This window comes from Pogoniulus pusillus, chromosome 32, assembly GCF_015220805.1.
Source record: "Pogoniulus pusillus isolate bPogPus1 chromosome 32, bPogPus1.pri, whole genome shotgun sequence".
Lineage (NCBI taxonomy): Eukaryota > Metazoa > Chordata > Aves > Piciformes > Lybiidae > Pogoniulus > Pogoniulus pusillus.
The window spans coordinates 1,753,862-1,766,303 of record NC_087295.1 but is presented as its reverse complement, the minus strand read 5'-3'; the positions used below and the strand labels follow the sequence as shown (position 1 = coordinate 1,766,303).

At 48.0% G+C, this 12,442-nt stretch overlaps 1 protein-coding gene across 2 annotated transcripts; it reads right to left on the bottom strand.

The window, feature by feature from the left end:
• Positions 1-1,942: 1,942 nt before the first annotated feature.
• LOC135189427 (uncharacterized) lies at positions 1,943-11,374 on the bottom strand. 2 transcript variants are annotated; one of them, XM_064169788.1, is made up of 6 exons: positions 11,087-11,365; positions 8,934-9,100; positions 5,306-7,231; positions 4,264-4,389; positions 3,327-3,443; positions 1,943-2,214 (listed from the first exon to the last, which is right to left on the bottom strand). In XM_064169788.1, exons 2-6 carry the CDS (start codon positions 9,079-9,081, stop codon positions 2,177-2,179), a joined length of 2,355 nt encoding a protein of 784 aa, XP_064025858.1. In that variant the 5' UTR covers positions 9,082-9,100; positions 11,087-11,365; the 3' UTR covers positions 1,943-2,176. The 2 variants fall into 2 exon arrangements, with proteins under 2 accessions (XP_064025858.1, XP_064025859.1); XM_064169789.1 differs by lacking the exon at positions 4,264-4,389 and having other exon boundaries at positions 11,087-11,374.
• Positions 11,375-12,442: the final 1,068 nt, after the last annotated feature.

Below are 12,442 nucleotides of genomic sequence, written 5' to 3'. Positions count from 1 at the left end.
CTGCATCCTGTTGCCCAGGGAGGTGGTTGAGGCCCCATCCCTGGAGGTGTTTAAGGCCAGGTTGGATGAGGCTCTGGCCAGCCTGATCTAGTGTGAGGTGTCCCTGCCCATGGCAGGGGGGTTGGAACTGAATGATCCTTGTGCTCCCTTCCAACCCTGACTATGATTCCATTGTTCTACTTCATGGAAATATCTGTACCTGATCTTTCCCAACATAATGCAAAAAGCAGGACCTTGTAAAAATGAAATCTTCATGCCATCCAGGTGCTATCAAACTGAAAAGTCAACTGCAGAACTAAAACTTGGCAAGACAAGACCCCTCACTGGCTCCAGCCCAGCAATTCTACCACAGCCATTTTCAAACAGATGTTTTAGTTAGCTGCAAATAAGGATTCACAAGTCCAGCTTCAGACAGTCAGTCTGTCCAAACAAAGCTCCCAGCATGGCAGTCTAGGGTTTGTTACTGGTGTGCCAAGCAGCAAATAGCTTCCTCAGCTGCTCCTCAGTAGATACTGCAGGAAGCCTGTGAAAACTTACAAGGCAGTGGAGTGCTGCTCCAGTGACAGCTCCACGCTGCCAGCACAGCAGTTACTCATCACTGGGCAGTCTAACTGTAGTGGTAGCCAAAGCTGACATGCATATTCTCCTGTAACAGATCACATCTCAAATATCACTGTACCTAGTTACCTGGCAGAGTAAGAAGTGCCTGGACTTCACATTTACAGCCTTCAGAAATGCCTAAGCTTTCTGAAGCATGGTCATTTTACCCTCTGGAACATTACACAGAGTTGTAAGACAGGTGACTGGAGATGCACTCTATAGATCATCCACACTGCTGAGTGGAGAAAAAGCCAAGCAGGAGTCTGGTTCTAAGGTCACAGGACTGTTACTGTCAGAGCAGAGTACACAACATACAGCATTAGCCATGAGGTCTCTCTGAAACACCAACACATTCATGCCAGGCACTTCAAGAATTGGTGTGCATACATAGCATGGGTACCCTGCAAGATAGAATCATGGAATGCTTTAGGTTGGAAGGGACCTCAAAGATCATCCAGTTCCAACCCCCTGCCATAGGCAGGGACACCTCCCTCTAGAACAGATCACTCAAGGCCTCATCCAGTCTGGCCTTGAATACCTCCAGGGTATTCACCACGTTGGGTGCTTCTGTGCTCCACAACCTCCCTGGGCAGCCTGTGCCAGTGTCTCACCACCCTCACTGCAAACAACTTCATCCTAACATCCAGTTTCAGTTTCCCCTCTGCCAGTTCAAACCCATTCCTCCTCCTGTCATTACCAGACCTTGTCAATAGTCCCTCCCCAGCCCTCCTGTAGCCCCCTTCAGATACTGGAAGGCCACAAGAAGGTCTCCCTGAAGCTTTCTCTTCTCCAGGCTGCAGAGCCCCAACTCTCTCAGCCTGTCCTCATAGCAGAGCTGCTGCAGCCCTCTCAGCATCTTGGTGGCCTCCTCTGGATTGGCTCCAACAGTTCCATGTCCTTGTGTTGGGGGCTCCAGAACTGCCCACTACTCCAGGTAGGGAGGGTCTCAGGAGAGCAAAGGGGCAGAACCCCCTCTCTTGCCCTGCTGGCCATGCTGCTCTTGCTACAGCTCAGAACTCTAAGCAATTAGTTGTAAACAGCATTTGTGTTCAGGCAAAGCTGCCTAAACTTCTACTGCTGCTCCTTCCTCATCCTGGGAGCTGGCATCATCAGGCTCTGAATTGCTGCTTACATCAGGGCAGCAAGGACACCAACTAGTGCCAGAACACTGACAGGCTGACCAGTATGACCTCAGGAGTAGCTGTAAAGTATTAGCCATTCCCACCACTCTCCCCTTTTAACTGCGAGGTGGTGACAAGATAGGCAGCAGGACTGGCTGTGTGATCCCAGAAGTCACATATAAGCTCAGGGAATCACAGATGGAACACAAGGAGCCCCAAAATGCACTTCTATGAAATTTATTACTTAAATAGTGGATGTGCTAGCTGTAAAAAGGTGACTTGAGTGTTAAATACTTCATGCCATTTGAACAGTGTCCTCAGTCTCTACAGTGCTACTTCTTACCCTTGAGGAGTGCACAGCAACTTGTACAAATCATAGAAGAGACGACAACCAAGCTCTGGGTTTATGCAAACCTCCAAGACTCTTGATCCCACTCCTGCCCCAGCATTTGCAGTTATCTTCTCTTAGAGAGAGACTTTCTTGCTCCATGCCCTGAAGGAGGAAACAGGAAAAGATTAGCGTAAGCATTCTCCCTCCAAACTATGTCTGTCAATGTGCTTTTGAAAACAAGCATCAACGATTGCCTCTTCCTGTGGCAGGACAAGACACTGGTGGTTGTTAGAGCTTTACACTCAGCTTCCCAGGAATTATGAATCCTGCAGCAATGTTGTTGGATTTCAGAATATCCTAGCACAGCAGATAAGAGCTCCATATGAAACTCTAAACCTTTTCAGTGTGCCGTTGTCACTGCATTCCTGAACACATGCAAGCAGCAGCAAGTACTTCAGGGGCAAATATAAAAGAAGTACTTGGGAGGGATGCAAGTTCCTTGGATGCTTACACTAAAAAATGTGAGCAACTCAAGGTTTCACACTGGTGTTCAAACTATCTGACTTAAGGCCTGACACCAACTTTGACTAAGATGCTTTAGCCCAAGCTTGTTTCCTGCCTTGCAAACACATAGAATTGCAATCCTGTTTAATGTACAGGAGAGAGATGGTCTTTAATTAACAGAAAGAAGCTCCAGGTTAGCTTTACTATGCCAGACTGTTCTTCTCCAGAAGGAACTTTGACCTTTCAGGTAGTTTCCTGCATGTACTAACCCTTGTCAAGGTATAACCTTATCAGACCCTCCACTGCTCAAAAGCATGGGATTTTCCCCTCCACTGTACCATGAAGTTCCTACACCAAGAGGTTGGAGCTGTTAAGAATTATCTCCATGCATTTGTGTCCTATCACAGCATTATGGCTGACACAGACCAGCAGCTTGAAGACAAAGATACACTGCAAAGCGAGACATCAGCCAATATCTTCTTCAAGCTAGAACAGTCTGAAGAGAAACCACACTAAAATCAATTTGGTGGATCTCTGTTTTGGTTGGTTCCCTTCTTCTGCAAAGGCGAAGGAACCTAACTGAAAGCTACACCAGCATTCACAGCCAAGTAACAACTTCAAGCCTGGCTTGCTCCTTCCTCATCTTGTCTGCATCCTGAGCATTTGCTGTTGTTTCCCTGCAGTGAAAACCAAGAACAACAACTCCCAGGCAGGAGTGAAGAGATGCCTGCACCAGTGGTTTCTTTTCGCAGCTGTCAATGCACACCAACCTTTGCGTACGCTTCTAGGCATCTCCCACACTTCTTCCACCTCATGTCTTGTGTCTCTGCATTTTGAAAGTGATTTGCCTATTCTTTTCTTCTTTGGTTTAACCAGAGGTGGGCACCCTAAAAAAGATAAGATTTAGTTGATGTTATTTCTGCAAAGCATAGTCTTAGAGCCAGTTTAAGCTCAACTTAGCCTAACTGGTCTGTAGTGATCCTCTTCTCCCTTTTCATCTACCACTACATTTGGCATGTAAGTGACACTGCATGTATCAAGCAACCTTCTCATGTCTGCTTTTAGTCACTACCTAAGCATAATTCTGGATGCACTGTGTTTGGGTCAGAACTTGGACAGGTGTTCATGTGGCAAAACCCCAACCCAGTGGGAGCTGAGTAATTCTGCTTTCAGGTCACTTTTCAAGTGTAGAAGATGAATGGATGCTGCCCAAGTGACCCAACTCAGCCATTGCCTCACAAATAAATGAAAACATCAGCTCTTCAGACCTGCTAAGTTATGCACTATAGGTACACAGTTCAAGAAGTTAAGCTTAGCACATGCTAGTACTGCTGTAGCAACACATCTGGGTTAGCCAAACTCCCTTAAATTGCAGGGCTCTTCAAATTCATTTGAAGAAACCAGTCCTAAAATGAAGCATTTTGGAAAGGACATAGTTTTACTAGCACTTTTACGGCATCCATTGTCATGAGCTGCACTCAAATCAGTTCTTGCTCACTCACACTGAACGTGGGGGCCTCTTGTAACTACACAGGCCATGATACAGACAATAACAAAAGGCCAAACAGCCTCAGTGCACTGCAGCATCACTTCATGGGTATCAGAGCAACAATAATTACCCCCACATCTTATCCCAATAGGTGCTTGCTGCTTGTAGCCTTTTTTTGAATGCTCTTTTAGAACTGAAATAGAGGAAATGAGTTCTACCTTGTTCTTTGCTCTTGGCTGGAGCGGAGACACTGCTATATACTTGGCTGGTAAATTTGGGTTTAGCACCACTTGTGATCCAGTACTCTTCAGGCCATATCCCCATGCTCTCCCTTAACAGCCTTCCTAATAAACAAACAGTTGATGCAAGGTCAGAATTTAGTATTGCCAACGTTAATATACTGCTTGAGTGACAAGTCAGAGTGCAAAGCTACCTCCTGAAGCTAATGGTAAGAGCCTATTGCAGTAAAATCAGGTGTTTGGAGACCACATTTGGCAAATTGAAGTGCTCCAAATCCACAGATTTTGTAGAGAGGAAGGTGGAGAACACTAAGCCTGTTATTAAATCACCCTGTTAGAGATGCTTTTCCTAATACAAAACTACTACACCGCAGCCACTTACCCACCCAGCTAGGAACCCTGGCTGCTGCTAACTCTGCTTAGTCCCAGTCCAGATGAATCCAATTGCTACCAGTATCCACCTTTATGAAAAGAAAACCTTCTCTGGTTCAGATTTTAATGCAGCTTCACACTGCTTTTACAAGAACACAGCAAAGCTTTTGGTGCTAAGAGCAGCAGCAATAAAAGAACCCCAAGCAAGACATAATGGTTTGACTCCTGTTCTCCAGGAAGAGAGAAGTCAAACAGGGTATGACCACAGTGAACTTAACCCCATCTAACCCATCCAGCACAGGTCTGTGATGGGACAGAGAGCCTAAGTTTAAAGGCTGAGTTTCCAAGCTGTTATTGAACAATGGTAAATGTGTAGTTCAAATTCCCTTGAGTTTTTCCAATGACTAAACCTCCACTAACATGAGAAAAGCAAAGCTCAAAAGGAGACTTGCTGCAAAATCCCCTGCTGGTTGTGAAGATGCAGAAGCTGCATGCAAGAGGTAAGAACTTGCAGCAAGCCTCCTCTGCCTCAAAAAATAATCTGGAGTACTTCTAGCCCTTAAGTCAAGCCTGAAGCTGCAGCAATCTCTAACCTCCCCACCGGTTGAAACTACCATTTGCAGCTGCAGGGTTTCTGCCATCTGCTTACCTCCCAAGAACTTGCGGAGCGCCCGCTGGTGGTCAGCTGCCTCTCTTCTTGCCATGGGCCTCTTCCTCCCGTAACACCCATAGTCACTGCAGGCAGCTTCATCCGGGACTTTCTCCTTTGCTTTGGAAGCTGCACCAATGTTTTCACCAAGTCCAACCCTGCTTATTTTCTCTTGAGCAGGCCAGCCAATAAACTGAGCTGGGACAACATTTTTAGGTGGTTTCCAAAGCACTCTCTGGCCAACTGGGTAGAAACTGCCTTTACTGGGTGTCAAGATTCCATATGGGGTGGGTTCTTGAAAGAAAAACTCAATTTCATCCACGTCATCATCTTCCTCCTCTTCACTTTCCTCCTCCTCTTCTTCCCTTGCAGAATATTCTTCAGGGTCCTCAACTTCTGGCAACCTCTTAGGTGCTTTGCTCTTGAGAGAAAAGATTTCTTTCTGACTAGAAGATCTAGGAAGGGCTCCCAGCTTCCTACCTCTGCTGGAAGCCTCCTTAGTCTTCAGGGTTGAAGAGTTTTTGGAGTCTTGGTCATTCAGGTTGCTCATCTGCTCCTTCTCTACTACTTCATCTTCATTAAGGAAGCCACCACTTGTAACTTTTTCTTTCTTCAAGCCCTCTGTACCTTCCTGGAAAGTGTACATGCTTTTCTGAAGCACATAGTCAGGGACAAAATAAGTCACTGCAGCATTATCAGTGGATGAGCCTTCCTCTCTGGAAGACATATCATCAGAAGACAGACTGAGGACACTGGGAGGTTTCCTTTGTGGCAAACAAAGGTCGTAGCTGTAGGTAGCATCCATGCTGTCCAGGCGCGCCAGCCAGCTGTCAGAGGGAACATACCTCAGGGACTCCTCACACCACACACTCTTATCTGTTTGGCTTTCACTGGCAGCACTGTGGCTTAGGTTCAGCTTTTCCTGCTGAAAACTCAACTCATCTGTTATCTCCATACTAGAGGGAAGCAGTCCTGCTTGTTGAACCAAGCTGGGCTCCTCCAAAGGAGGTTTTGAACCTGTGGATTTCTTCGAGCCTGATTTCTTGGCTGCTGCCACATCCTGTCTCACTACTGGCTGCTCTGTGCTGGCAGACCTTGCCAGCTCTGCCACGGGCACTGCCATGGTTTCACCCCGGGGGCATTTTGCCTGTTGACTTGTGTTCACCTGCTGTTCTGCACCCAGCTTCACTTCACTGTTCAGGACCTCTTTCTCCTGGGTGGTTTCGGCAGCCTGTTTGGAGGGGAGAACAGGTTTTTTCTCATCTGAGGAAGCTGCTGGCACCATCTTCTCCCCATCACGGGGGCCATAGATCATCCCTTCACAGGAGCTAACAGAAAATAAGTCACGCTGCACTACATTCTCTGGAACTGCTTTGCCACTTGCCACATCATACAAGGGGATAGTTTCTTTAAAGGTCTTCCACAGCTGAATAGCAGGAGAGCCATTCCCATACTCTATTCTCACCTCCTCCTTCTCAAAGGCATAGCTTCCAGTAGGAAGATTTCTATACTGGGTAGAGCTGGAAGGGCTCTTGTTAGGAAATTCTCTGTCTACCACAATGGAAGATCCAGATGAATCTTGATTTGTTGAGGCACTCTCAGTCTCTGTACCTATACCAGAAGAAGCACAGGCCACGTTTCCTGCATCACAGCCTTTCGTTTCCGCACGGGTATCCTGATGCTTTCTCGGCTTGCTTTCAGGCTGTCTAGGATCAGTCTGTGTTTCTTTTGTCTCCATCTTTTTCCCAGAGGTACTATAGTGTCTAAATCTTGTGGCATGATAAAACACAGGGGAAGGTGGGGGACCATTAAAATAAGGCCTTCTGTTAACTCTTGCATGCACTGGATGCTGTGGAACGATATAGCCAGGGTACTCGTGGAGCGCAACGGGATAAAAGGGAAAATAGGGGCTTCCACTTCGGTAGCCTAAGCATTGGGGAGGAAAGAGCAAAGGTAAGCAAGAACTCACATTTCTTCTTCATCCAAACCATTTTGGTTAACATTTTCTTGTAGACATGGGACAGCTGCAAGATCAGACACATAGGTAAGCAGAGAGTGCCACCCAGATGCTCAGAGGGCTGCAGCAGCTCTGCTCTGAGGACAGGCTGAGAGAGTTGGGGCTCTGCAGCCTGGAGAAGAGAAGGCTTCGGGAAGACCTTGGAGTGGCCTTGCAGTATCTGAAGGGGACCTACAGGAAGGCTGGGGAGGGACTATTGACAAGGTCTGGTAATGACAAGACAAGAAGGAATGGGTTTAAACTGGCAGAGGGGAGACTGAAACTGGATGTTATGAAAGGGTTCTTTGCAGTGAGGGTGGTGAGACACTGGCACAGGTTGCCCAGGGAGGTTGTGGAGCACAGAATCACCCAATGTGATCTTTGATCACATTCTGTGATTCTGTGCTCTGCAACCTCCCTGGAGGTGTTCAAGGCCAGATTGGATGAGGCCTTGAGTGACCTATTCTAGAGGGAGGTGTCCCTGCCTATGGCAGGGGGTTGGAACTGCCTGAGCTTTGAGGTCTCTTCCAACCTAAACCATTTTATGATTCTTAAACTCTGCATTACAGAGCCACAGAATTAACCAGGTTGGAAAAGACTTCTGAGATCATTGAGTCCAACTTATTACCTCACCCTTCTAATTAACTAACCCCTGGCATTAAGTGCCTCATCCAGCCTCCTTTTAAACACCTCCAGGGATGGTGACTCTACCACCTCCCCAGGCATCTAAATGCTTAGAAGCAAATCTGGTGCAGCAATCCAGAGCATGCAGCTGTCCAGGTAAACTATTCCTTAACAAAACTTGACCCAGAGCTTGGGTTTGTGCCTTGGAACACACAACAACTTGCTTTCTGTACTGTTTACTAGTTCAGTGATTATGCAATAGCTTTGTCTTCGAAGCAGACAACTCAAGACATAAGTCAGCTGGTCTGGAAGTTTGTATTTATCCATACCCATCACATGCTTGTGGATGTATGGAACTCATAAACACACACACACATTGTGCTACATTGTGGAGCTATCTATCTGTACCATAACCATTCCTTAATACTTGACATAGTTCACAGGCTCACAGGATGTCAGGGATTGGAAGGCACCCAAAGAGACGGAGTACAACCCCCCCCTGTCAGAGCAGGACCACACAATCTAGCTCAGGGAACACAGGACAGGCCTTGAAAGGCTCCAGAGAAGGAGACTTCACAACCTCTCTGGGCAGCCTGTGCCAGAGCTCTGGGACCCTTCCAGTCAACAAGTTCCCCCTTGTGTTGAGCTGGAACCTCCTGTGCTGCAGCTTCCATCCATTGCTCCTTGTCCTGTCCCAGGGAGCAGTGAGCAGAGCCTGTCCCCCCCACTCCCCAACCCCCAGCCCTTACATAGTTATAAACATTGATTCAATCCCCTCTCAGTCTTCTCTTCTCCAGGCTAAGCAGCCCCAGGTCCTTCAGCCCCTCCTCAGAAGTTTCTATTCTCTAAAAACAAGTGCTTCCTAGCATAGAAGCTAAACATTTAACTAACACTTCACAGCAAATTAATCCTGCCCTAAACTCACAAGGAACTTGTTAATACATAACATTTAACAGTTATTTCTTCTTAGTAACCAGAGCTACCACAGGCAGCTGTCGTGGAGCTTACCTGGAGCAGGCACATAGTAGGGGCTGTATGCATGACTGAGGTACCATGGATTTGGGAAAGGCTGCTGTGCTGTTGGCTGTGCATAGAAGAAGGGCCTGGGGTGGCTCGTGGAGTACGAGCCACTCTCTGAAGATGAGGCAGTATTCATTTCCAATTGCTTTCAAACACTGAAAGAGATGACAAAGATCAGGATTAGCCAGTTGTAACACTGTGACCTAGTCACAGCAGATGCTCCTCTTGCAGCCCAGTAACACCTCATCTCTTTGAAGACAGTGGCACAGAATCACAGAATGTCAGGGCTGGAAAGGACCTCCAAAGCTCATCCAGTCCAACCCCCCTGCCAGAGCAGGATCATCCAGACCAGATCACACAGGAACACAGCCAGGCAGGTCTTGAATATCTCCAGAGAGGGAGGCTGCACAACCCCCCTGGACAACCTGTTCCAGGGTTCTGTCACCCTCACAGGGAAAAAAATCCTCCTTAAGTTTAAATGGAACTTCCTCTGCCTCAGCTTCCACCATTGCCCTTTGTGCTGGAAAGAAGGCAGAAAACAGTCAAAGATTCTACTTCTCTTTCATGGACTTCGTGTTAGAAATGACCTCTAAAGGTCATCCAGTCCACCTCCCCTGCAGCCAGCAGGGACACCCTTCACTAGAGCAGGTTACTCAGAGCCTTGTCCAGCCTGAACTTGAACATCTCCAGGGGTGAGGCCTCAACCACCTCCCTGGGCAGCCTGTTGCAGTGTTCCAGCACCCTCATAGTGCAGAGGTTGTTCCTCACATCCAACCTCAATCTGCTCTGCTCTCATTTAAAAACCATTGCCCTCATCCTATCCCTGCAGGCTTTTGCAAACAGTCCCTCTGCAGCCTGCTTGTAGCCCCTTCAGGTACTGGCAAGCCTCTATTAGGCCTCCCTGGAGCCTTCTCTCCTCCAGCTGAAGAACCTCAACTCCCCCAGCCTGTCCTCTTAGAGGTGCTCCAGCCCCTTGATCAATTTCATGGCCCTCCACTGAACCTGCTCTGTCAGGCCCACATCCTTCCCTTGCTAAGCAACCTTCTATATGCATTTCTCAGTACTTATAACCCAGAGCCACAGGACCAAGCACTGCACACACACAGGGATATAAATAGCACTCAGGACAATCAGCCCTGAGCAAAGGGCCTCAAAAACAATCAGTCAATAAACTTGAGCAGCACACTCCAGGTGACCAGAAGTCTGCTATTTCATGGAAGCAGTGCTGCTTGGTGCTGGCAGGTTTGAAATCACAACAAACAGGTCAGGGTTTGTGCTTTATAACACACTTAAGAATACTAGTGTCTAATGTAACAAATTAAGTATTTCATCAGGCTTCCTGGCCTTAAACTCATTCATTAGTAACAACAACAGAAAAAAAACCAAAAGGACAAAATCCTTAAACATAAGTCCTTAGAATTGACCAGGTTGGAAAAGACCTCCAGGCTCAGCCAGCCCAACCTAGCACCCAGCCCTGCCCAACCAACCAGACCATGGCACTAAGTGCCCCAGCCAGGCTTGGCTTCAGCACCTCCAGCCACAGCCACTCCACCACCTCCCTGGGCAGCCCATTCCAATGCCAATCACTCTCTCTGCCAACAACTTCCTCCTAGCATCCAGCCTAGACCTCCCCTGGCACAGCTTGAGACTGTGTCCCCTTGTTCTGTTGCTGGGTGCCTGGCAGCAGAGCCCAACCCCACCTGGCTACAGCCTCCCTGCAGGCAGCTGCAGGCAGCAATGAGCTCTGCCCTGAGCCTCCTCTGCTGCAGGCTGCACCCCCCCAGCTCCCTCAGCCTCTCCTCACAGGGCTGTGCTCCAGACCCCTCCCCAGCCTTGGTGCCCTTCTCTGGGCATGTGCCAGCACTTCAATTTCTCTCTTGAATTGAGCAGCCCAGAACTAGACACAGTTCATGTTCAAAACCACACAGAACACATCTCATGCTCCTGCATTTCCACAGCTAACTAGCACACTAAGCTCAGCCTGATGCCAGCCAAACCAGGGATAAACCCAGTTTGTGAGCAAAAGGAAATGGCAGAAGGCTTAATAGCTACACACAGACAAACAACAAAACAGAAGCTTAATTATTATGAGGTAAGCACTTCAAAGCCACAGAACACACAACAGAATTGAGCTCACAGACCTGTCACAAGCTAGCACACAGAGTTCAGCCTAGAGTTTCAGAAAGCTTTCAGGAGCACTGAAGCCCTTTTCAGCTTCCATCTAAAAAGGCCTGTCCAATTCTCATGAGCATCTAAAGCCTATAGATGCTCCTCACTCTCCTTATCCAAGGCTCTCAGAACTATCTTGACTTGGAGAGCGTGCTAGAGTAGGGGAAACCCCCCCACAATGAAGCAAAGCAAGCCCTCAGAAACTGCACTAGTCCTACCCCATTAAAGGCCCCCAAAACTACAGTCCATGCTTGCTGCTTACAGCCCAGCAAGCAACTGACCCAGCTTTGGTCTCTCCCTCTTTATGGCAGGCAGCTGCTGCCTGTCCACTCCCCCTTCCACCTGGGGCTCATTTAACAATGACCTAGGGGCCTTTTTCCATCAGTGTACAGGAGAGAGAAACAAAGCACCGGCAGAGAACAGAAGTAAAAGGCTGCAGCTGGTGTACAAAAAGGTTGCAGGCATTTAAGGTGCACCCTGAAGTGAATCCAGTGTTTGACTTATGTCATGTTGGAACTTACATTAAAAAGAAAAGCACATGAAAATATTACCAATTTTGAGGCTAAAACCACTGTTAGGGACACTTTTTTTTTGTAGAGAGAAAGAAGTGACTGGTCACAGCAAAGCTTGGGTTTGTTTCTGAATGTTTACCTGTTGTTCAGGACTGAGTAAAGGGAGTGATGCCCCTCCCTCCTAATGAGGTGGACTGGCAAACATGATGTTTTCTGCAGGTGAGTAAGAGAAATGTGTGCCCTCTGCCACACAGAACAAAGAGTTGTGAGGTGTCAGGCTGTTAATTCACTCCTGCCAGGGGTCTTCAGGGGAGGTAAGAATCTGGGTGGCTGCTTGGCACCTTCATGTCTCTTGATGGCAGAGCACTGATGCCAGGAGCAGTGGGAAGAGAAGGGAGAGGAGTGACTAGAGAAAAGCAAAGAAGTGTGGACAGATGATGCAGTCTCCATCCCTGGAGATGTTTAAGAGGAGACTGGGTGCCATGGGGAGACTTAGTGCCATGGGTTAGTTAATTAGAAGGGTTAGGTGATCACAGAATCAGTCAGGGTTGGGACCACAAGGATTGTCCAGTTCCACCCCCCTGCCATGCCCAGGGACACCCTATTCCAGATCAGACTGCCCACAGCCTCAGCCAGCCTGGCCTCAAACACCTCCAGCCATGGGCCCTCAGCCACCTCCCTGGGCAACCCATTCCAGCCTCTCACCACTCTCCTGCTCAACAACTTCCTCCCCACCTCCAGCCTCACTCTCCCCACCTCCAGCTTTGCTCCATTCCCCCACTCCTGTCACTCCCTGAGAGCCTAAAAAGTCCCTCC

What these genes read in the sequence shown, in the direction of transcription:
- LOC135189427 (XM_064169788.1), bottom strand. Translation starts at nt 9,081, where the DNA reads ATGAATACTGCCTCATCTTCAGAGAGTGGCTCGTACTCCACGAGCCAC. An exon ending in CTACTATGTGCCTGCTCCAG is followed by an intron (nt 7,232 to 8,933) that starts GTAAGCTCCACG and finishes CCCAATGCTTAG; the next exon opens with GCTACCGAAGTGGAAGCCCC. An exon ending in GCTCCGCAAGTTCTTGGGAG is followed by an intron (nt 4,390 to 5,305) that starts GTAAGCAGATGG and finishes TTTGTTTATTAG; the next exon opens with GAAGGCTGTTAAGGGAGAGC.